The sequence below is a fragment of the Harpia harpyja genome, chromosome 19 (genome assembly GCF_026419915.1).
Source record: "Harpia harpyja isolate bHarHar1 chromosome 19, bHarHar1 primary haplotype, whole genome shotgun sequence".
NCBI classification, from domain to species: Eukaryota; Metazoa; Chordata; class Aves; order Accipitriformes; family Accipitridae; genus Harpia; species Harpia harpyja.
Window position 1 is genome coordinate 19,861,048 of NC_068958.1, and position 24,401 is coordinate 19,885,448.

A 24,401-nucleotide genomic window follows, 5' to 3' on the forward strand; every position below is an offset into this window, starting at 1 on the left:
GAAGGAGGGGAGGAGATGCTCCAGGCGCCGGAGCAGAGATTCCCCTGCAGCCCGTGGGGAAGACCATGGTGAGGCAGGCTGTCCCCCTGCAGTCCATGGAGGTCCACGGTGGAGCAGATATCCACCTGCAGCCTGAGGAGGACCCCACACCGGAGCAGGTGGGTGCCCGAAGGAGGCTGTGACCCCGTGGGAAGCCCACGCTGGAGCAGGTTTGCTGGCAGGACTTGTGACCCCGTGGGGAACCCACGCTGGAGCAGTTCGAGAAGAACTGAGTGGGAAGGACTCACTTTGGAGAAGTTTGTGGAGAACTGTCTCCCTCGTGGAGGACTGTCTCCCGTGGGAGGGACCCCACGCTGGAACAGGGGAAGAGTGAGGAATCCTCCCTCTGAAGAGGATGAAGCAGCAGAGATGTGTGATGAACTGATCATAACCCCCATTCCCCGTGCCCCTGTGCCACTGGGAAGGGAGGAGGTGGAGAATTCGGGAGTGAATCTGTGCCTGGGAAGAAGGGAGGGGTGGGGAAAGGTGTTTTAAGATTTAGGTTTTATTTCTCATTACCCTACTCTGAGTTGATTATTAATAAATTAATTTCCCCAAGTTGAGTCTGCTTTGCCCGTGACAGTAACTGGCGAGTGATCTCTCCCTGTGCTTGTCTCGACCCACAAGCCTTTCGTTATATTTTCTTTCCCCTGTCCAGTTGAGGAGGGCAGTGATAGAGCAGCTTTGGTGGGCACCTGGCATCCAGCCGGGGTCAACCCACCACAGCGGCGCGCAGCCATGTCCAAAGGCAGCAGCTGGGATTTGGGGGACGGCAGCTGCCTGCTTTCCAACACACAAAGTCTACAGCCCCCAGCTGAGCCACACAAGCCTTGCAAGACAGGACGGGGCTGGGCTGGGGGACATCTTCATACCCAAGGGCTTGGAAGCCGGGCTGCACCGTCTGCAGGAGCTACCCTGGGCACCAGCATGGGGAAAAGCTGGTCACTCCTGTTCCTGCACCCATCGGGCTGTGAGCTGAGCTGCAGCTCGGAGCCTGCTGCCTTCATCAGAGCCACCCCCAAGCTCAATAATTCACTATAGATAAAGGCTGGGACTCAGTCCCACAGCCATTAGGAGTCGACAGCATGTCATACCCCTTTGCAACAAACATAAATATTTGAAGCAGCCCAGGGACAGCTTCCCCACCGCCTTCCCCGTGCTGACTCTGCGGAAATGTGCCTAGGAGTTTATCACGGCGCTTATCTTTCTTGCTGGAGAAAGAGTGTCTGAGACACGCAACCCATCGGTCCACGCTCAATCGTCACTCAACAAACTCAGAAGGTCAGAGACTATTTGGGATGTTGGCATTTATTTGTAACAGGAGACTGTGAGAACACACACAGAAATCCTGGAGGGATGGGGAACCATGCAGACACGTAAAGGAACATAGAGGTCCAGAGGAACCCCGTAGTGCTCCAGCACTGCTGGCTAAGGTGTGTTTGGCCAGGAGAAGGGCTGGATTTTGCTGCTCTGCTCCTCTACACCGACGAGGCGAAGCCGATGCGGTTGTTAGCTATGTCAAAGACGGTGTAATACTCCTTCAGGAAGATATCACCCAAGATCCAGAGCGGCTGCCCATTCTGGGAAGGCACGTAGGTCTCCTCAATCGCAAGAGTGCAGTAGCCGTTGTTCTGTAAGGGGGGAATGACGGGGAGTCAGAGCCTCAAACAAGCACCAGGACCCTGCCATGTGGGCTGCAGGGAGGTAGGATCTGCCCGCACAGGCAGGGAGAGCATTGCTACTTGTCAAGAAGCACCAGGTCCTTTCCTGGCCCTCAAGGACTCAGCAGGATGAAGCTGCTCAGCTAATACATACGTTCGAGACGTAGGCGGAGGGGCTGAGTGGGAGCTGAGCTCCGTTGATGACGAAGGTGATGGTGGGCATGCTCTGGGTCCCATTGCAGTCAACTGCGTACTGCGGAGAGAGGGTGAAGAGGAGGTTATGGCTGGAACAGCACCCACTGTGAGAGGAGAGATACTCCCGCATGCGGGGGTAACATATAGTTTAACCCCTGACAGTGCCATGTCGCCTCGTCCTTCCCTGACACACCTGCAGTACGATGTTCCGTAGATGCCACACAAGTTTTGTGGGACCTGGTCAAGCCCACGGCTTCTGGCTCACTTGCAAGCCCCCCCCTGCTCCACACACACCTCCAAAGCATCCCCTGCACTTACACCATAGTCGGTCGGCTGGGCACCAAGAGCCTGAGCAAAGCTGCCTATGTACTGCTGGGGCACCGTCAGCAGGAACGTCCCCGTGTCCACGACAGCCTGGCAGCCCTGGCTGCACCAGCCGGTCGCTGACGGCCCGATAGCAAACCTGGGAGGAGAACAGGGAGAAGGACGTCACTTCAAGCACCCACTGGCAACTAAACCTGTCTTGGCTGGATCTATAAGTCTAGGATGCTCCAAAATGCAGTGCCTAACCCCTGCCTCGAACCCATGCCTGCTGCAATAGCTGCAGCTTCATCTGCAGGACAGCCGTACCACCCTCATTACATGAGGTGCCCAGGTGGATGATGCCCATCAGGTACAAACACAACTCACTCATCAATCGCCACCTGCCAGTAAAACTCCTGGGTCACCGGTGCCCACATAATGTCCCCAGAGAAGAACTGAGTGTCAATTCCTCCGAGAATGAGCTCTCCTCCGTAGTCGTAGGTGGGTTGGCTGCAAAAAACACAGAGTTACAGCAGCAGAGATTGTAAATGGGTGCGATATGCATGGGCTAGCGAGGGACAAATTCACAAGGAACCTGCATGGGGACAGGCAGAGGGACACCGGTGCACACAGGACGCACAGAGGGTCCCAGCAGATTTTTACCGAGAGAAGTAGAAGCTGAAGATGGGCTGGGTGAGCTGGTTCTGCTGCAGCATGCCCTGCAGCACGGTGGGTGTCCCTCCCACTGCCAGTGAGGGGTAGCCCATTCCCATGATCCCATCAAAATCAGCATAGTAGAAAGGCTCGGATGGCTCGTTCTCGCTGAGCCCAAACTCCTGGTTTGTGACCACGATGCTCTGGAGCTGGAGGGGAAAGGGACGCCAGGTCAGCCTGCATGCTTAGGCAAACCCGAGCAGCCATCGGATGGGATGACTGATGCTCTGAAAGCCCAAAGAACACACTGAAAGGTCATAGCTGGTGAAAACATCACCAAGCAGCTCGGAAAATTAGCAGGAATTGGGTTAAAACAAAGTAAAAACACAGCCGGGTAACTGACGGTGGCAATAACCACTTTATATCAGTTCTGCCCATCTCAGGCCCTGGTTTGCCCAAGTCTTGGCTACAAGAGACACGAGATCTGCCCTTAGGCGGTCCCCCAGGGTCCTTCCATCGGGACACCCAGCTGGTGCTGGGAACACAGCACCCAGGCAGACAAGGACGGCGTGGGGTGCACTCACCGTCAGCGTGTCGTAGCCCAGCACCACCGTGAGCGAGCCGCTGCCGTAGGAGAGGGTGTAGGACTGGCCGTTGGAGATGAAGGTGGAGGACTCACTGGGATTGAACTTTGCATGATTGGCTGCATGAGAGAGAAGAGGGCAAAGCTCCTGGGCACACGCTCGCCTGGCCCCGGTGGGATTTCACTGCCAGTCACTCTGCCGGGATAACGCCTGGGAAAGCAGCTTCCCCAGCAGAGCAAGTCGTGAAGAGCGAAACGGGCTGTTTCTCTGCCTCGCAGTTATCTCGAAGGCAGGGTTTGCATCCCAGTTTTGCCTGCATCCCTCTCCAGGGAACAGCTGTTGTGATCACAACCACATCAGCCACCCAGCACGAGCAAAGCCATCAGCAGTTAAATCCCCATCGCTCTCCCACCATCAGCAAGTTACATCGGATGAGCTCTGCCAGGGAGCGGGACATCAGCCCCGCAATTCGTAGCTTTGCTCTTCCCTCTGCCCTGCCACAAAAGGTCAGGCACAACCACCGAGATTTCTGCAATCTGGGGACACCCACCACGGCCGTAGTGATTCGGCCATCTTCATTAGCCAGGCACATAATGGCAGAGGGCTCCGTGTTTCCCAAGGAATGCACCAGCTGGTACCAGGGAACAGCTATCCCAGAGCAGCGTGCCGGGATCATTTTTGGTCTGGCATCGTGATTTCCCCCCTACGCTGTGCTGCTGGGGCAGCTCTGTGCAATGCGGTTGCGGTACTCACAGCACGCCGGCGTCTGGCAGTAGATGGAGGGCACCCACAGGTTGGAGGAGCCGGTGTCGAAAAGCACCAAGAAGCTTTGCGGGGGGGTCCCCATGCTGATCTCCCCGAAGTAGGAGGACTGCAGACAAGAGATGGGGTAGCTCCGTTGGCCACAGGGTCAGGGACAGACCAGGCTTTCGCCTCCCAGCCCTGCGCCGGCATCCCAGTGCTTTGCAGGGTGGTGGGGAATGCCAGGCTCACTCTTGCAAATAACAAAGTAGGCAGGAACGGACCGAACTCTCACCCTGCTTTTCCTCCCGAAAGACGTAATATTAAATATTTATTTTGTTATGTCTTTTGTCACATACAGAAAAGCATCGCTTTTCATGGCTGGGGGGAAACTTTTCTAAAGTCTAAAATAGAAGCTTAAAAAAGAGTGGAAAGAAAGGAATCTGTCACTCCTGGAGGCTCAGGGGTGAACAGATCGCTCTGGCAGCTGGGAAGGAGGAGGGAAAGGGGAGCGTGGTGTACGGACAGGCAGCGAGAGGGGAACCTGGGGTACTCACATCCAGGTGGCTGGTCATCGGCTCGTACACAACATAGTCATCACTGAAGTGGTATTTCTTAGCTGGATCATATTTAATTTTCTTCAGGAAGTCCTCCAGCACTCCAGCCTCCTTCATTTTCTCCCGTATAGACTTGGCTTTCTTCAGTTTGATTCTGCACAGAGGAAAAAAAAAAATAAACAAACAACAAAACACAGCAGGAAATCAGAAAATTTGGGCATTTTCAAATGATCTGTTCTCTGGGCTCCTTTGAACCCTGCCACAATGGGAGCCTTCCACTCAGCTGCCTTGTACGTCCCCAGGGGCTTCCCTCCCAGCAAGGGATGCAGCCTGGACTGGGACCACGATGATCTGTGGAGATGCAGGAGGCTGGAGTCATACCTGGTTAGACTTGGTCAGCATCCTTGGGGATGCAGCACAGCCTGTGCAGGTTACAACTGCAGCCAGGTTTTGTTATCTACCCTCTCCCCAGGCTTTCTGCCGCAGCGGCTGCGGCAGGACACTCACCTCACCATCCCCTCCGAGAGCTGGAGACAGACCAGGGCCAGGACGAGCCACTTCATGGTGCAGGAGTTGTCCGCCAGTCCACGCACACCTTCTCAGAAACGACAGCAGACAGGCCGAGCTGCCCGGACTCCCCAGTTTTATACTGGGAAGCAGTGAGACCCCTTCTCCTTATCTGCTGACCTCGTTTTTCCATTACCACCACGCACACCCCCGGCTTCAAGGGTTTCTTTGTATGTTGGGCCACAAGGATTTTGAGGAGTTTGTGTCCTTAGCAGGGTGCTTGGGTGAGAATAGAGCAACACACGTCTTCAACAGCAAGATCAAAGTGTTACCATCTGATAAAAGGCCAGCTCTTATCACAGCAAAGAGAGGAGTGACCCAAACGTCATCATGGTGGGACCTTATCTGTGTTCGTCAAAACCTGTTCAAATCTTTTCCCAAAACAAAGGTGCTCGTGGCTCTTGACGCAGGATGGAAACCCATCGGACTTTTGTCTGCCGTTCTCCCGCGCAGCCGCCCGCCCGGAGGGACCTCTGGCACGGAGGAGGGATGGCTGCTGGTGTTGAGGATTTTCCAGGGCATGGCGCAAAGAGCTGGGGCTGGCTGCTTTGCTCCTCGTCCCAGGGGCTCAGTGAGCCCATGAGGTCTCTTCTCTTGTTTTCTCGTAGGTGGTTTCCAGCACTGTTCTGCCTTCTGGTCTGTGCTTCTCCACCTCTTCATCAGCCTCACAGTCCTTCACTATCCTCTCCTCCAGGTACAGCTCGTTTCCATATGTCATACAGCTCAATCCTCCCTCTGCTTTCATACTATTTTGGACAGAAATCACATATTTTTCCTTTTTTAAATTTTTTTTTTTATTTTGTGGAGCAACTGATTCCCTTTCCATCCTGCGTTAAAAGGCAGGTGGTGTGCCTCTCTGCATGGGGGAGGTTTAACCCACCCACTGGATCCTCACACCAGCCCAGAAAGTCAGGAAATTTCTTGTTTGCTTTTTTTTTCTGTGAAAAAAAGAACCACAAACACAGACTTCCCAAACCACCAACAAACACCCAAACAGACCAAAACGTTTTCAGTTATAACCTAAATATTTTCTAGCAAATGAACAAAAATTGTTTTGGTCATAACCTAAATATTTTTGGTTATAACCTAAACATTTTCTAGCAAATGGACCAAACCATTTTCAGCTATAACCTAAATATTTTCTAGACCTCCTCTGGCCTGGCTCACATGCCCTCTCCAAGCAGCCTGGCTCTTCACAGCGGGGAAATCGCGCTCTCCATCATCCACCGATAGCCCGGCGTTGCTATCGCTGCACTCATCCCGTGTCAACACACTGCACAGATTTGATTCCCTCGGGAGCGCCAGGGAGTGTGTGTCCTTTGCTGGATATTGAGACTATAATAAAGCAATTATCTTGTTTGCTAGCAGGATTGATAGAAAGATCAACTTATTAAGATTGGATAAAAAGCAAATTCTGGCTGAAAGCAAAGAGCAGTTATCAAAACGTCAATATACTGAGTGTTATCTGCGGGTCCCCACGGGGACTCAGCCTTGCCAAAAGACAAAGGAATAAGGTGCCCTCTGCAGCACGCACAAACACGTTCTACTGTTGGCACTTCTTGACCCAAAGTTAGACAGCACTTGTTTGCTGAGGCATTTAGTCTAACGGGAATCCAGGATTTACAGTTTCTAACATCAGAGATCCTGTGTCCCTACACGGAGCACGACTCGGCCAACAGCACGTACCCACGCTGCTCCAAGGCAGGACTTCTCCTCGGGCCCAGGCTCTGGGCATTTTTCCTCCTCTGCTTCCAATTTCTTTTCTGTGTTGGTGCAGTCCCCCAGCCCACACGCAAACAGCTCCAGCCCAGAACCCTGTCTTTCCCAGACGAGTACGGATCCCCTTTGCATCCCATGGCCAACTCCACCACCTTTCCCGGGACACTGCGGTGGTGCAAAACCAGCAAACGAGATGAGCCGCGAGCAGCAGCTGTCCTGGCCATCCAGAGGACTTAAGCACTTTCAACATGAGCCAACAAATCCTATTAAACCAACAGCCACTGCAGAGGTGGGCAGCATCTCCCAAAACCCAGTAGCTCTCGACAGAGAGTTTTGCAGAATTAGAAATGGGCTCTAAGTGGGATCCAGCCTCCCCCATGACCCAAAGACCTCTCCTGTCTGCAGACACAAGTCCCAGAGCCATCAGGGGACAGAAATCTTTTCAAAGACATTGCCATCACCCTGAATTTCCTAGTCTGCCCTAGGCTCTGCTTTACCCGTGGCAAAAAACCAGAGAAGTGACTGGTCCCAACTCCAGGACAATTTACCACCCCAGTTCCTGCACCTCTGCCCCAGACAGAAGCTATTGCTATTTACCTCAACAAATGGTAGCACAGAACTTAATAAACATGAATGTGGGACTGCCAGGACCTTTCCCTGGTCATTAAAGCCTGTTGCTGTCACAAGCACCATGTCAGCTAAAATCCTTCCCCAAGGTGCCAAATCCCATCCGAGCTAATGCTCTCCCCCGTGATCATTTAAACAGTCATGCTCTATGTGATTAATTTAAAATAGCTATATACATTTTGCCTGGAGCTCAATTGCTCTCTGCTTCGGTTCTCCAACCAAGAAAAGCTGTTGGTGGAAGCATACCACACTATGGCATGTGTGTCCGAAGCAGCTGTGTTTATGAACAGCACACAAGCACACATATCCTTTACTCAGCGCTGCACAAGCTGGTTTTAGTGTTTTATTTCCAAAACAGAGTTTATAGAGCACAGACGAACAGCTTCCATCCACATTAAAATAAATATTCCTCTTTTCCTGCGCAACCATGAGAATGGCTCCTGAAATACACTGTTGGGCTCTAGGTCCAACATCTAACTTCCCAAACCAGGGCAAGGATCACCCACTACATGACAATCTTCTCTTGCAGGCAGTTTCTGAACAGACCTCCAGTCACCCTGCACAGTCCCAGCCCCCAAGCTGATGCTGGAGCTCTACATCACCTCCTTATACACCCCAAAATGGTCCCCACCTTCCTGCATCAGTGTTCACTCACATACCTGAAGTTTAGAAATGCACCCATCACAAGAGATTTTCCCACAATGCTAAGGACTATCCCGAGAACTCCTAGTCAAATACCAGTGACAAATGCCATGCTATTTTCAAGCTATTTTCAACTTCTTTCTGATAGGGCTATCAAAATCTTTCTAGAAGAGAAGTGAAAAATGTTTCATTGTGTTTTCCTGGAATGGGATGGAATGGAAATAACAACTTGGGTTTATCATCAGTTGTGTTATCTCCTCTGTTTCCCTTCCAGTTCTTACCTCCAGCATTTTAGAAAGTCATGGAACAACGCTGATGGAAAAAAACACATGGGTTTGGGTTGGAAGGACACCGCACATGAAGGCACGCTCACTCAGGAAGGCACAGATGGCCCTATTAGCTGTTCTTAAGTTGATTCCTGCTGGGGAAGAGTTTTCAGGGCAAATTTTACAAGCCAAGAAATTAAAACTGTGCATGTTAATGCACCATTAGGTCTTGGTTGCTGTAGAGTTTGGAAAAACAAGTGAATCAACTCCTTGCACAGAGCGATGGCAGAGAACCCATGGAAAGGCCCTGTGCCTAGAGCAGATGAGCACAGCCAGGAAGAGTGAGCCACACCTTGTTCAACATTGGCAAAAGCACCTCATTCCCACCAGCCCCCAAATTCCACCACTCCAAACTATTAGCTTAAATTACCCACAGTGGTAACAGCCCATCTTAAAGGGTAGGTACTCCAGAGACCATGGATATTCCTGCTATGTTCAAATTACATTCATAGCACATCAATTTCCAAGGCAACTTCATGATTTCCTCCCGATGCTCAGCTCAGTGGAAATCTGGTCTATACCCTTATCATCCATCAACTGTCAGTGATGGTTCTGCCCCAAAAAGAGACTCCATGAAAGAGTCACTGGCTTCAGAGCCTCAGCTCCTGTATCACACAGGCCAGAGAACCTCATCCAAACATTTCTGTGAGTTCAGCTTCCAGCTCAAACAAGCAGCACGTGGAATTGCCCTGCAAAGATATCCCCAAGGGTCACCAGTCAACAGAGAGGGAAAGGTGTCTGCCTCGGCATACGTGTTTCTCTTAATTCATTTTTTAAGTCTATTGCAGTGAGACTAGCCAAGTGGAAGACAGCAACCATTGCTCCAGGTAGAATACAGAAGGACATAGACATTATTCCTTCAGGGAAGGGAGACCTGGAAAACAAAGGTTGCAAGAAGTCCAGCTTGAATTGCATGAGGACAACTGGTGATTGTTGGCCTGGCTTTCAATTTTAAATAAAAAGTAAAGCTCACTTTGAAATGTGCAGTTGTCTCTTTGCATCACACACAAAAGACAGGACCACCGGATAATCATCATATTCCATTTATTCTGTATACATTCGTAGTGCACATTAATGTAAGACATGAGCACTCCTCAGGTCACATCGCACTGCTGCTGTTCTTCACCTGTAAGGTTACACCTGGATGAGATATAAAGAAGGACTGAATGGATATCCATAGAAATAACCTGAAGAAGCAATTACACAGCAAGATCAATCCCTCTGGTCAGAGCAACTGAATCCCCGGTGGCCAGAGCCCCGAAGCACCTTCGTTTTTCTGCCATATCAGAAATGTTCAGTATCAAAGACACCAGTACAAGTAACAACAAGGAGAATCGCATGGGAGGAGAGCTTGAGACAACACAGATGCATCTGGGCCTTTCAACTGTAAAATCACATTCACTTATGGAAGAAAAACAAATTAGATCCCTTCTTTACAATTAGCCTTTTCTATGTACCCTGGCCTGTAATTGCAAACTTCAAAGCTCTCAGGATTTCCACTAATGTATTCGCCTTTGGTCCTGTTCGGTAACAGGAATCTAAACCTGTTCTGCTACCTGTGTGCGGCATTTCAAGATGAGCCAAGTTTGGGAGAAAGACAAACTTCCCAGAAAGACTGATGGCAGCCCTCCCAGAAGCTGAATTTAGGCAATGCGTTCATTAACGATCATTCATTAATGATACTTCACAGTCAAGATACCACCCAAGAGGGCTGAGCAGCGTCACATGGAGGGACAGAGGAAAGACTTTAGGAGAAAATGGCCGAGAGAACAGACACCAAGCTCTGGTTTGTTTTTTCTCCCAGTGAACAGCATGGCTTAGGTAATAAAAATAACAATACTTCAGTAGTAACTAACACATTCGAGTGTCTTTACAGAAATATTGATCCTTTAACCCTCACAATCCAGCCTCTCTGCCATCCTCTCCCTGCAAGGCAGGTACAGGTCACAGCTATTCCAACCTCCCTCCCTGAGGGAAAAGCAGGCACATAACATGGGTTAAAAGAAAAAACAAATCAAATAACCCTCCCACGATAAAAGACAATTAAGTGCCAGGAGAAGCTATATTCCTACCAACAGGTTCTTGGGAAAGGGAAGGGTTAAAGATCTATTTATGCATTCACCAGGGAAGAAATATCAGGGGAAGAAGTCTGATTGATTAACTCAAAACTCAAACAAGAACCACTTTAAAAGGTTAAGACAGTCAAATTCTCTCTGCATAGCACGTGGCTGCTTACCAAGTCATCCCTTGAACTTCAATCGCACGAGCAGAGGAAGCAGACCAGCGAAGATGCGATACAGTCCCCAGTGGGGGCTACACAAACCCGCTCCGCAGCCAAGTACGTAAACCAGCAGCTGAGCTCATGCTGCCAGGTCCTAGCCATTACCCAGGCCAGCTTCATTTTGCTGCCTAAACCTTTTTTTCAGAACCAAACAAAGTCTCAGCAAACGCAATAGTTGACTGAACACAGCTCCTTTGTCCAAGTTACCAATTCACAGACAAAACGTGGAGGCAAACCATCTGCCTTGCAGAAGCAAGCTTGGGAGAGCAAGAGATCTCACAGCTTCAACTCAGCTTCAGGGACTAACTCCAGGGCAGGTTTCAGACATACACGTGCTCATTTGTTTCCTCCTGGTCACCTGTGTGGCATCAGTTGGATGCACAGAACCCTGGATGAATCCTTCTTAACTCAAAACCAGATTTATGGATGCAGCCACAATGGGTGAGGTATCCTGCTCTATGGAGGTGGTCTTTGCTTTGGGGGATATTCCATGGTTGAAGGGATAGGAGTCGTCACTCGGTATCCCTGGTTTAGTTTCCCATCCAAGTAAGCATGCACGTGTATATTAGTATGCATCCATTGGAAAAGTCCAGCAAACTTGCATGTAAGGCTCAAAGCAAAATCTGTAAGATCCATCTTTACAAGGTGCTGTAAAAATACAACATACTGCATAAATAAAATTTTCAACCAAAAGAAAACAGTACCAAGGAAAGACTCCAGAGAGCTATCAGAAGGGATCCCTCCTGCCCATCACCCAAATCAAAGAACTGAAGGAATGAGAAAACACCAACTCGGATGTCCTCCTCGCCTTTCAACCCAATAGTGGTTTCTCCTCCAAAAACATTTCAAGCGTGGCCACTAGAGGAAGCTGCGACACTGGCGAGCACCGCTCGGGCTGTAACACAGGGAGAAAGCCGAAATGGTGACATTTCTGCTCCCGCTGCCCCAAGAACTACCACCTCAGCATTCAAACACGACTCTGGTCTCTCCTTGCGCTATCACACCACCTGAAAAATTGAATATAAAGAAGTTCTCAAAGGGTTCTGGCTGCTTAATGCGGACATTGCTCTTGGGAAGTTTTCCAGAAAAGCAAAAAAACCAAGAAAATCACTGGGACGTGAACCTGATGTGCACCCTGAAAGCCATAAATGACAACTGGTTTCCTGGTTGCCTGCACGGCGTTTCCCATTTCATTGCTTGAACGTTAAACAAACCCTCTGCAAACAATGAGCTGTGACCGGCTTTTCATTCCCAAAGCTTTCTGGGGAGCTTACCATGCCACCCGAGCGAAGCCTGCTGAGCCAGCAGTGCTGCTCCCCGACCCGCAGCCACCAGGGAGGACACAACAGGACATAAAGCAGAGGATGGTGCAGCAAGGCACCCGCCAGATCGCCGTGCACTGAAAGCAGCAGATGCAGCCAGCATCAGCTCTATGTTTTCTCATCTTTAAGGTCAAGGAAATGCTGCTTCTTTGAATAGATGCATCATCCTCCACTATAAACGGGTTAAGGGATGCTGTCGGGGAACAGCAATAATGTATTTGCTACGCAAGCACACAGCTATGGCACAGCGGTCTCCTTGTCACTGCTGCTTTCAGTGTCCTTGGGAGGTAGGGGAGCATCAGATTCGCCAAAGAGGAAAGGGAGGCACAAGTTGGACAACCCAGTTTGTCTGGAGGACGTGAAAGTCAGCAGTTCAGAAGGTCAAAGCCAGCTTCCCCGAAGCAAAGCTCATTTAGAGCCACCTAAATGGGACGGCAGCCAAGGCCCGCTGGGAGCCCACCCTTCCTGAGGAACCACCAGCACCGGTGTGCTTTCCCTGATGCCTGGAGCTCACGGTATCTACAGACCCTCACACCAGCCTCATCCCACCCATCGGAGACAGGCAGCCAGGCCAGCGGCCACAGGGAGCACCCAAGAAGCAGCCCCAGGCCTCGCCTGCTTTCTCCCAAGACACAAGCTGCCACCCAACAGCATCTTCCCTTGCATTTAACCAACCTGCAAACTCCCGTGAGGGTGGGAAAAGGCCCTCACCTTTTCCTTCATGTAAATGTAAAACATTTCATCCTTTTTTCCCTTTCTGGAGGGAAGAGGGGAATAAATATTTTGCATTTCTCAGCTCAGGCGGTGGAAAGGCAGATTCATACAGAGGCTCCCAGAGCACTGCCCTGTGCTGCCATGTGGGAGCTGCTAGTGCTGTCCCAGAGGGTGACACTTACAGCTTAGAAACTCTTTATTTAAATGGTTTATTTAAAGCTTAACGCAGTTAACTTTTTTTAATATATATATATAAACAATTTCTTCTCTCACTTCCCTAAATGAAAGCTAGATTTAGGGGGATACATTACTTGTCCTTTTTTTTTTTTCCCCTTCAAATAAAGTCATTTGGTACACATATAAAAATATATTACTTGGGTTTCCTTTCAGTTATAGATCACACAAGGGTTGGGGTGGAGAAAAGAATGGAAGACAAGCACAAGGACTGCCAAAAAAAAAAAAAAAGGAAAAACAGTTAATTTAAGCATGTGGTGCACTTTGAATTTATAGTGCAACGGCAAGCCAAGAAATCCATGTTCTGCCGACACAGGCATGGCATTACTCATACTTTTATCACTTTTTCTGAACTGCATGGCACATGTCCTTGCTCCCAAAAGGGTCACATTTCAGTATGACATTACAGCACCAAAACCAAAAAGGTTGAACTTCAAAAATCTGGAAATCAAGTTTCTGGACCTCAAAAGCAGGCTGCAGCCAGGTGATCGGGTTCTCTCCTCTTTCACACTGACTTCCGTATCGGAAAATGTTACGGACAAGGAGAACACAGCAAGGTTTGGCAATGTTTCTGCTGGCAGCAGGACACCTCGCAGAGCACTGGATCTCTCAACTCCTGTCCCAGGGAGGAAGATGAAGAATACAGGCAGCAGAAAGGTGGGACTCCAGAGTAACCCAGGGCACTTCTGTCTCATGGAAACAGCTTATAAAGGCAAAGAGTAATCCAGGGAGGGATTAAGCTGCAGTGTGTCACCATGCAGAGAGGGGTGGTGGAACATCCTGCGATGGGAGAGGAGCACAGACCCTACACAGGACCTCACACAGAGACCCGACAGCTCAGCTTAGACTCAGCCCTGGTATGAAGAGAAAAATCCACATCAAAGGCCACAAATTTACCCGAGAGCCAAAATTTAGCCCTTCCAAGTCCGTAGTTGAAGGAAACAAACTGCACATTCACTCAAAACACCGATCAAATATTTCTCATGGACCCAGCCAGGCATGTGGGTGTAGGCAGCGACTTTGATACAACTCCAAGCTCAGCTGCCTGGCAGCTCTGCTCACACTCCCACGTCTCCCGTACCATTTCCCACCCACCCTGTGACAGTCAGTCCCAGTTAAAAAATTTTTGATTCACAGCTGCTCTTTTCCCCAACTGCAGCTCAGCAAAGCCACCAACCTCTTCTGAGATCTGTTCCCCAGACAGAAGGAGTGAGCCACAGCGAGTACATGTTTCATACTGGCACCGGTTTTGGCAATTACCACTGGGATGCAAAAGAACATTTAATAAATAAATAAGTAAACAAATAAATAAATCAACAACACTTCTGAACGGCCACCAAAAAGAACCCTTAAAAAACAAAACAGGGTATGGCACAATTGAAGTTTTCTATACCAAGCCTCAAATCTCTCTCATAATTGCGGTCTTCCCCTCCCCTTTTAAAGCAGGGTCTCCTCAGGAAATCAGGTTTATGTGATCACAGTGTCTGTGCCCATGGCTGTCTGTCCTCCTCTATTAATTTCTAGAGTTGCCCAATTTAAACTGAATCTGAGAAAGGGACAGAAGTATAAAAGGCTTCTACAAGCTTCAAAAAAATAGGAGAAAGGAGCAAGTTGAGGGGGAAAAGACCGCAGCATGAGTTCCCAAGTCATCAGGGATCAGCAAAACCCCAAGGCAAAACCGACTTTGGAATGGCCCAGCTGCAGAGCTTGCCTGGAGTCACAAGGCATGAAATCCTCGGGAAACAGGCTGGATTTGCAGTGGAGCTCCTAAAGCAACGTGCTTTTGGAAACACGCCTCCACCATGCTACAGCCCTGCCTCTGCAGCCAGGCTGTTGGCACTGCTCATGGAGCTGCTAGGCAATCAGTAGAGCTAACCCAATTCGAGGCTGTATCCACACAGTGCCGGTACTGTTGCTGGCACCTTCTGCCCCTCTCGCCAGAAATTTAACCTTCAAACAGTGTCATCAAATATCCCATAAGGCTTTAAAAACAAACTACATGGGAGGGATGGAGAGGGGAAGACGGACAGACAGACGAGCCTTAACATCAGCTGTAGGAGCCATCCCATGACACCAGGTAATGGGGTAAACAGGGAACCAGAAGGCAATGGCGAATGGAAGTCACACCGGGCAATACACTGAAGGGCAGGTACCAAAGCCACGACACAGTGCTTGCACTTGGCGTTCCCCCTTACAGAGGCAGGTCAGTGCTGTTATGTCGAGTTTTCCGCGAAGTCCCATCATCTCTCGGCAGGGCCCTTTGCAAACTGGACATGGCCGCTGTCTTTTTTAGGTCAATGACCGCGTAGGAGTCCGTCCGGCGGGCTTCGTGGGTGGCAGGAGGTGGGACACGGGGGACCGGTGGGTTCTGATGTCCCTTGCGTGGCTCAGCCTCCAGCTCCACCTGGATGTAGTTGAGTTGCCGCGGCTGCTCTGGACAGGGCCGGGGGAAGTCGAAGCTGAAGACGCTGGGCACGCAGCCGCGACGAGGCTTTGGCAGGAAGCCGCTGCGCCGTTGGCCACTGTCCCCATGCAGTGCGGTGTTCTCCGAGTTCATGTAGTTCTGCAGGGGATCTTCTTCACCAGCCTCAGAGTAGCCACTGGGGGAAGGCGTCAGCACGTCCCCGGCACCCACATCCTCCTCGCCCCGCTGGAGCGGCTGGCACTCCCACACCGGGGGCAGCGACGGCAAGTTCTCATAGTGCAGCAACGCCGTTCTGCGATGGGAGCAGCCGGGTAAGCCCGTGTCCTCCCGGGTGAGTTTCAAGCGCCCGCCTCGGCAGAGAGAGGAGGTGGTGCTGGGGGGCAGCAAGCCGTTGACATTCTCGTAGACGCACTGGGGTGAAGGGCACTCCTCCTCACACTCGTTGTTGTTGTTGTGGGGGGGGCAGAAGTGCGTCCTGCACTCCCGGCGGTGCCGACAGATGCGTCTGTAGTTGGACGTGGGACCTAACACGAACTTAACCTCCCCCGGCTGCAGAAAGACCTGGGGATTGCGGTCTTCGAGGGAGCAGCTGCGGTTCCTATGGGGGAAAGGAGGGTGGACTTCAGGCAAGGAGTGCATACAATGTCGGCCCCTCAGCTCCTGATCACCATTGGCCGTGTTGACGTAGGTGTGGGACTGCAAGGAGAGAAGCAGAGGGACAGTGAAAGGAGAAGAGAAGAGACAAGAGCAAAGCAGCTGTCAGCAGCTGAGAAACCAACAGGAATGGAAAAGTTTTCAGTGGCTGATGAAGCAGGAGAAGATGGAAGAATTTCAGAAGTTGAAAAGATTTTGGGAAGCAAAACACAAAAGCCATTTCTGGATTTGTGGGCTGAAGAAGAGACAAAAAGGAGTCCAACTGCAGAAGATACACATCATCTGCTTCATGCTCAATGCATATGGCACAGAACAAAAAGCAAAGCCACTTGCAAAATATTTCCTTGAGTGGCTTACACTGGCGATATTGCAGCACTCACACCTACCTAGGCTTCTCTGGTAATGGTTGAGACAAGCTGGATTTTGTAGGGAAAAATCTTAAATTCTAAAACTGAGAACAAAGAGCTGAACATCAAAAATAAAAATAAAAAGAGTCCGAACTTGGGTATCCATCTGCACATCAGTTTAGGGGTTGCAGCAATAGCTGACAGATAAGGCAATGTGACTTGGGCTCACAAGCTAAGTGCTGCTGTCAAGTAATTGCCATGCAAATATTTGCAGATCAAGGAAGCCAACTCAGTCAGCCTTGAAAGAGCATCTATTCTAGTGAAGTGTCAGAGAGCAGAAGTCTACAAGAGCAAAATGAAGCAAAAGAGAAAAAAAGGATGACAAAGTATGAGGATCCCCTGAGCTTTGCTGGAGTAAAAGAAACTGAGAATTGTACAGGACTGCCAGCAAAACAAGCTCCTTGTTCATTGCTTGCAAACAGTAGACTTTAGGACATCCAGGTTTACCTGATCATCAGGCCCAATAAGGGCATGAGTAGAGTCTTCACCCACAGAGGAATGCCTCAGGCTGCTCACAGAGGGGTGGCGGACTGCGGAGTATGATAGGGTTTCTCCAGGGAAGCTGTGAAATCCATTGGGAAATCCTGGGACAGTGTACCCCAGACCTGGGAGAGAATCAAGACAGATAAGCATTAGAGCATTGGTTTGGTATAAAATAGAGTTGACTTCACTTTCACAATGAGCTGGCCCCTTTAACTGCACCCTGTAAGTCAGAATCAGCCTGTCTGGGGAAGATCCTTATGATGAAGTACCTAGTATAAATACAGGGGCTAGGCCCTCTTGTTTAAATCTATTGAAGTGACTCCTAATGGAGACAGGAATTGAGCAAATACGAATTCTTCCAGATGTGGTTTCCTCTAGAAACCACCTGATCCTTGTAGGTGCTGCTTAAAAAAGGCCACTTGGCAGTGGTCCAGGTGAAAACCAACCGAAGGGTGACAACTCGGTTGACTATTTGAAGAGCTTTTTGTTGCTGTTTCCTTGGAAACAAAATACCACATCACAGACAAGTAAGGGCCTTAAAATAAACACGCTGCATGGAGCACACATGGACATAAAGATAAGGGTCAGCAGCAAGGCAGCGCATGGGAGATATCCATGGGCTGCAAAGGGCAGTTTCACATGAGTGACTGCAGGTATCACCCATGTCTCTGTGTTCCCCCCTCTTCTCCCCAGACACTGAAAGAGCCTTACTGTTGGGTGCCTGGGGGGTCCGGGAGAGCTCCCGCTCTGTGGGGTGACTGTTCCTGGTGATGACAACAGGCTCTTCCACTACATTGATACTGTTACACTGCATCAGGTCCTGAAGCAGATTAAAGATCTCCTCTGCTCTGGAACACTTGAAGGCAAAAATCCCTGCACAGTAACAAAGAGGAGGGTCAGAAAAGCAAGAAAGCGATCCTGTTTTAACAAGAGTATATGTAATTCTTGGCTCTAAATGAACAGGCAATTCTGATTTCTTCTGCTGTCATTAACACAATCAACCCCTGCAAGCCACAGCCAGAGGAAAACAACCAACAACTCGGTGGATTATTGCATCAACAGAAATACAATGCCATGACTGCCATCTGACCAAATGGTGCCTTATTACAAGAAAAATAGTGAGCACCTCGGTTACCTTAGGACGATCAATCCCACACGAGCAGAGGTGTGAAAGGGACAGGCTTACCGGTCTCATTTCATCTCTAATCTTCTATTTTAACTCATTTGGCACCCAGTCCAGTTCTCATTACTGGGGAAAGTCTATCCAGTGACTACTGGAAGCTGAACTGGGCCCTGTGGAGTGTGCACATGAGGGAGGGACAAGAATGTCATATTTCAAAAATGTATGGAATTAAACTCTGTCTCCCCAAACGAGCAGCCCAAACTAGAGCCTGTGTGTGCAGAGCTAACCAATCCCAAGCTGGCACGCACATAGACGCACAAAAGCCATAGCAACGAGAACAGCATGGCAACAACAGCTGCTACCCCAAAGAATAAGGTTTTAAAAATTCTGGCCACAAAAATAGCTATATCTGCCTTATATAAGGTGGGAAGCGGCGTCATTAAGGAGTCCTCCAAATAAAATTAACTAAGCAGAATGAAATCCTACAAGGGAAGGGAGAAAACTCATCAAAACACAACGCCATCCCTGTCATTTCTGTCTGCTTTAAGACTGATGAGTAAGTATGTGTCTGCTAAAAATTTTGTAATATACGAAGAGCAAACGGCTCTGCTTTATCACTACTACCTGGACCTAAACAAAACCAAAATGCACACAGGGCAGAATTTTAATCACTGATCTGCATCCTGCAAAAGGCAAAACAGAAACCAAAGACAAGCAATTCCCATTGCTGCCAACTGATAAGCACATGACTCCAGGAGAGGAAAACCCCACTTACATAAATATTAAAAAGGAGCATACGGCACTACAGATTTGCGCAGTGCTTTACACAGACACTGAACAGTCATGTGGAGTCCTTTTGGATAAGAAGGAGTTTACAAACACATTAATAGAATGAGGAAACAAACTTTTTTTTCCTGGGGATGCAGATGCCAAGAAAACGTTCAGCTCTTTAAAAGCAAGGGAGACAGACTGGTAAAGGAACTAACAGGCACCATTGTAAAATTGGAGTCTATTCCCAGTGCTGCTGATGACTTGGCATGTACTCCTGGGTGACTCACTTCCCTTCTCTATGCACAGCATCCCCATGCATAAAATCAGTAAAACGTAAAACTCCTTTCCCTCTACGTTACAAAGGGCTGCCAGACACCAAATGCAAATAAGTAGAACTAGCACTAACCAAGGCAGAGAGAATGTACCGAGAAAAACAAAATGTGCTCAAACAACTATTGCTACTGACATGCATTTGGCAGCTCTGTGGAATAAGCGAACCTTAAGAGGGACCTACAAAAAGGTGCAGGTGATGCCCTTTTGCTTTATCCCCAGAGTTAAAAGACGCTTAACAAAGCTTCAGTCTTGCAAAAAGTACTTTCTAGCTCCTAAGGAAAGAAGTCCAGCAACCCTCCTGCCAGAGCTCTGCATCGTTTGGTACCAAAGCACAGAGCTGACAGTGTAACTAACATCCTCTCTGACATTAAATACCCCCCATCCAATGCTCAAGCCTGCTTCACCCATTACCTCATGAGCACTGATGCACTAGCAAAACGAGACCATTAGATTTATGCCCAGGTCCTGAGCCATGATGTTGTTCTCGTTAGTGTTTTAATCAGGAGCATTAACTGTATGTGCATGCACACTCCGGTATTCTGGGGGAACAGAGGCTGCAAAAGAACCTGTTGATTCATTAGATGCAGGAATCTGGGAAGACACAAGCATCAGCTCACTCCAGCTGCCTGGGAACAGAAACCTCAGTGTTTCTCCCTCCAGGAACCTCCACACTCACCCTGCCCTGTCTGGCAGCGACGACCGCTCTCGAAGGAGAAGAGGTTGGAGTCATAGCCATAGCGGCGCAAGCAGAGGTAGGGCCACCTGACAGCATCTCGCTTGTGAGTGTGCAAGATGAGCTCCGTCTGTGTCAGCTCCATAATCCCAGATCCCAGCTCGTTACCTTCATCATCCACGTTCGTTACCTGCAGAGGCCACAGAGCTCACATCAGGAAACTCAGTGCATTGGTATTGGAAAAAAAGCCCACCCATGAAGATACTGTAATTCCCATGGATTCCCCCTTCATTTACTGAGATGCCTTTTTCTCAGCTGAGAGTATGAATTCATTGCTGGCAGAAGGCGCCAAGCCGGCAGCCCTGGAGACTCTGTACTTGGCAGTTCAGCTGATGTGTCTCAGCACAGACACTGGAACACAGCCCTGAGCAATAAAAGGTTTCTCTCCAGTTCCCCATTTCCTTGCTCAGGCTGAATCTCAGTGCAGAGGCAATTTCTACTGCAAATACAAACATATTTGCAGCAGAGGTTGCTTAAGGAAAGGAAAAAAACCCAACAAACCAAAACAGTAACATATTTGCAAATCTTATCAAGTGAAAGACTTCTCTGCGAGAGCAGCGGGTTTTTTTCCTTTCATGCCTGGAGTCCAAGCTATGCTGGGCTTTGCTGGTAGTCGGTGCTGTCACAGACTCTCTGGTGGGGATGAAGGTGCAATACTTACCTTAAATTTGGTGGGATGGTTGTCTGGGATGCTGTCTCTGCACAGACAACTGCAGCAGCTCCCCATGACGTCAGCGTAAGAGGCAGTCCCTGGGGAGAGGACACAAAACAGAGGACAATCATATTTTCAAACCAACTCCTCCCACCCTCTCCAAACACACAGCATTTACAGCCTGTATCCTCCTCGATCCCCCTACACATGGCCCAGTGGGTTTGGATCTCAAACTCTTCAATGTGTTCCTCAGTTAATGGACACCGTACAATATATGGCTAATTAAAAATAACACCTCTCTTACCATTAGGCAATTGTTGGATTTTTTTGGAGGAGCGGGAAGAAATTCCCACTACTGTCCCTCTATCTCCCTCGGGACTTCATGGTAACCAGGTGTCAGAGTCACCTAAACCACAAGGGAAACGGTCCCATCTTCCACCTGACAAGGAGAATACAATTAAACAAATTAAAACCCAGAGATTAAAAAGCAGGGCGGGGTGGAGGTGTGACTGAAGTTCCCTTCAAATATCACAAGGAAGGCAGGTGCACTTTATTTTTTTAAATTAACTACCTGCATTTATATGACTATAGAAAATAATTCTGCACAGACCACTCCTGTAATTTCTGAAAAAACATACAGTCTACAGCTAAAAAAACCCTAAAAATAAGATACTTTTTGGCTTTGGGATCCTACACAGGATTGGGGTTTATCAGAGCTACTGTACTGCAGATAAAACACAACAGTAATACTGAATGGCTGAGGGCTGTGAGGATACAAGGAATTACATGCATCTGCTGCTTAGGAATGTGAAGATACCTTCACTGAATGCAAGGTCCTTCAGGGTCAGAGAACCAGCAGCCTTAAAAGTAAGTGAACAAAACAGCTGTTCTACTTTGGACTATGAAAAGTAACAAATGCCAGAGAACACAAAAACTCTGCTATATGACAACAGCCAGCAAGTGCAAGTATCAAGCAGGCAGGAGTTGCATGCACTAGTAGTGAGAAATACTGCTATCTGATGCAAACTTAAAGGACTCCAGATCCATTTTAGGGCAGGGGATTCTGCAGCAGATAACACGAGAGGATGCCATGTTTTATTTGGCGAGAACAGCTACTGATCTCTCCATCTGAGGCGTGAGAGAACGAAGCCATATGGATAACCAGCCTGGCACTGGAGCAGTAAATAAAATGAAAAGGCTATTGGAAACGTCTCGCTCTGCCATGCCAGAATCTGCCTCAACAGTCGCTCCAAATTAAACAATGAATCACGGAGTTGCATCTTCGTGCAAAACCACATTGCACAGCTGCCCTCAGGCTCCCTCGCGGTGCAGAGCAGTGAGGAGAGAGGGGGAAGAGCCAGTGACGAGCTGACCAAGGGGTCCCATTTCATTTTTTACATCAAAACAGAACCTAAATCCCCTTCCACTGTAACCCCAGGCGTTAGCTTTGGCCCCTGAAGAATTCTCCACCATCTCCTAACCCTGCAAATTCCCCCAGAAGAGAAATGCTTCCTTTTGAGCAAGCTGAAGGAGCTCGGGCACAAAACAAGCCGGCTGCCACTTGCCCTCCTGCACATACCCATCACCCCTAACAGTAATAACACCACACGCTCCCTGTTCCAACACGGCATCTTGCTCAAGCCATTCTATTTCTTTTGCTAGACTTATTATGGATTTACTCCCCACTGACCTTACAGGCTTTGATCAATAATTTAGCAACAGATCCCTCTCCGCTTCATCTCATCTGGTCACTAGGGGCCTTGTCCTCTAGTGTCTCTGCCCTCCCACTCCCACCTCATCAATTCCCTCAGTAAAAGAAAAAAAAAAAAAAAAACCCAACTTGTAGAAAACACGTTCCCTTTTCCCCCTCTTTCTTCTTTATTTCTCTCCCTCTGGTGCTCCCTCCAACCGCGTCTGTGTAACCTGCGAGGGGGTTAGGTTGAAGTGCTGTCGCCCATCCTGAACAGTTATTATGGTCAGAACTGAACAAACAAGAAAAAAACCATTGTGAGATCCCCGAACACTCCCTTGGCGCTTCCCACGACTCCTCGCTGTTGAATATTTTAGTGGCATCCCTTTCACGCAGACACTGAGACTCTGAAGACTCCTGTCTCTTGCTCAGTGCTTTCCACACGCACCTTTCCGACGGCTGTTTGCCAGTTCAGAGCCTTAACTAGTCGAACCAAACGCTCTAATAGCATGATACGCTTCCCTGCAAGCAAGAGCACGTGCCTCTTAAGACCAGCAACCCCATCCTCCCCTCCAGTCTCCCCACCTCCCAAGACCCAAACCTAAATCCTCCTGAAACCTTCGCAGCCCTCCTTGGCCCAGTCTCCAGACCACAGCTCACCTCTCCCCATTTCGCAGCCGGGTCGTTCACTCTCCTCCCAAACCCTCTGCTCCTCCAGAGGCTCCGTCCGTACCCCCAAGCCCGCAGAAGACCCCCCCCCTCATGCCTTTGCTCTCCTCCATGCCATTCTCTTAAACCCGGGACTGCAGAAGAGGGTCCACCTCATCCCAAAAGACCAGGGCACCCCGGCCAGCCATGCACAGGGATACCTCGCGTGGAAATACACATGGCCCCACACCAACCCACCCGTGACATGCAGCAACCGACCCCCCCGACCCCCACCAGCATGGGAGGGAGGAGAAGGGCTGCAGGGGGGCACCTCCAGGGGCAAGAGGGGCGGCTGGCAAGGAGAAGGGGCTGCAGGGAGGAGGAAGGGGCTGCAGGGAGGAGGAAGGGGCCTGCACAGCCCGTGGGGACGGGGACGGGGCATGAGGAAAGGGCGAGTCCCGGGGGGGTAACGGGGAAGAGGGTGCAAGGGGACGGCTGGGGAGCGCGGAGGGGGTGCGAGGGGACACCGGGGGACACGAGGGGGAGGAGGGACAGGGAGGCGAGGAGGGACAGGGAGGCGAGGGGGCGGCCCGGGGCCGAGTCGCGGTGCCGGTGCCGAGGGAAGGCCCGGGCGCGGGTCGGTACCTGAGGCGCTGCCCGGCTCCGCCGTCCGGGAGCTGAGGCCCGGGCCCCCGCTGCCTGTCTGCCGGCCGGTCCCCGACCCGACCCGGCCCGGCCCGTCCCGTCCCGTCCCCTGCCCGGCCCGCCGGGTCCGGGCTCGGGCTCGGGGACCGGGTGCGGGTCGGGCCCCGCCAGCGCCGCGTCCCCCCCCGCCAGCCCGGGCCGGGCCCGCCGGGAGCAGCGAGTCCACCGCCCGCCGCCTAGAGCGTCTACGGGCTGGGAGGACTCGGCTAGGCAAGCGCGCAGCCGCCAGGGGGCGCGCTGGCTCCGCGGCGCCACGGCCGCGGCGGGGCGTGGTCGGGGAAGGGGGCGTGGTCGCGACGGGAGGCGGGGCCAGGGGGAGGAGTCTGGGGGTAAGGGGGTGTGGCGAGAGGGGCTGGGGGTCCTGGGGCCGGGGGGGTGAGGGGGGCAGACAGGCAGGAGGTTTTATGGGGGGACAGTGGAGGGGGATTGGGGGGGTCTGAGGCAGGAGGGGGTGATTGGGGTGTGAGAGGAGGGCGATTGGGGAGGGGTCTGGGGCAGGGGTTGCTGAGGGGGGTCAGTGGAGGTGGATTGGGGGGGTCTGGGGTGGGGGGATGCACTAGGCAGCTCAGTGGAAGAGGATTGGGGGGGCCTGGGGCAGGAGGGGGTGCTGG

At 50.5% G+C, this 24,401-nt stretch overlaps 1 protein-coding gene across 3 annotated transcripts; it reads right to left on the reverse strand.

Annotated features, from left to right (window-relative positions):
• Nucleotides 1-1,353: 1,353 nt before the first annotated feature.
• On the reverse strand, nt 1,354-23,955 carry LOC128154403 (pepsin B-like). Of its 3 annotated transcripts, XM_052814973.1 has the most exons (15): nt 23,731-23,955; nt 21,052-21,186; nt 20,757-20,845; nt 20,039-20,225; nt 17,847-18,008; nt 17,100-17,257; nt 15,362-16,287; nt 4,735-4,888; nt 4,190-4,307; nt 3,437-3,555; nt 2,862-3,061; nt 2,586-2,708; nt 2,214-2,358; nt 1,855-1,953; nt 1,367-1,670 (listed from the first exon to the last, which is right to left on the reverse strand). In XM_052814973.1, exons 3-15 carry the CDS (start codon nt 20,820-20,822, stop codon nt 1,518-1,520), a joined length of 2,610 nt encoding a protein of 869 aa, XP_052670933.1. In that variant the 5' UTR covers nt 20,823-20,845; nt 21,052-21,186; nt 23,731-23,955; the 3' UTR covers nt 1,367-1,517. The 3 variants fall into 3 exon arrangements, with proteins under 3 accessions (XP_052670935.1, XP_052670934.1, XP_052670933.1); XM_052814974.1 differs by lacking the exon at nt 23,731-23,955 and having other exon boundaries at nt 1,366-1,670; nt 21,052-21,112; XM_052814975.1 differs by lacking the exons at nt 15,362-16,287; nt 17,100-17,257; nt 17,847-18,008; ... (2 more) ...; nt 21,052-21,186; nt 23,731-23,955 and adding an exon at nt 5,242-5,300 and having other exon boundaries at nt 1,354-1,670.
• Nucleotides 23,956-24,401: the final 446 nt, after the last annotated feature.

Coding starts and splice junctions, on each gene's coding strand:
- LOC128154403 (XM_052814974.1), bottom strand. CDS start 20,822: ATGGGGAGCTGCTGCAGTTGTCTGTGCAGAGACAGCATCCCAGACAAC. Junction 20,226..20,756: donor ACCATCCCACCAAATTTAAG/GTAAGTATTGCA, acceptor TGGCCTCTGCAG/GTAACGAACGTGGATGATGA. Junction 4,308..4,734: donor CGATGACCAGCCACCTGGAT/GTGAGTACCCCA, acceptor TCTTGTCTGCAG/TCCTCCTACTTCGGGGAGAT.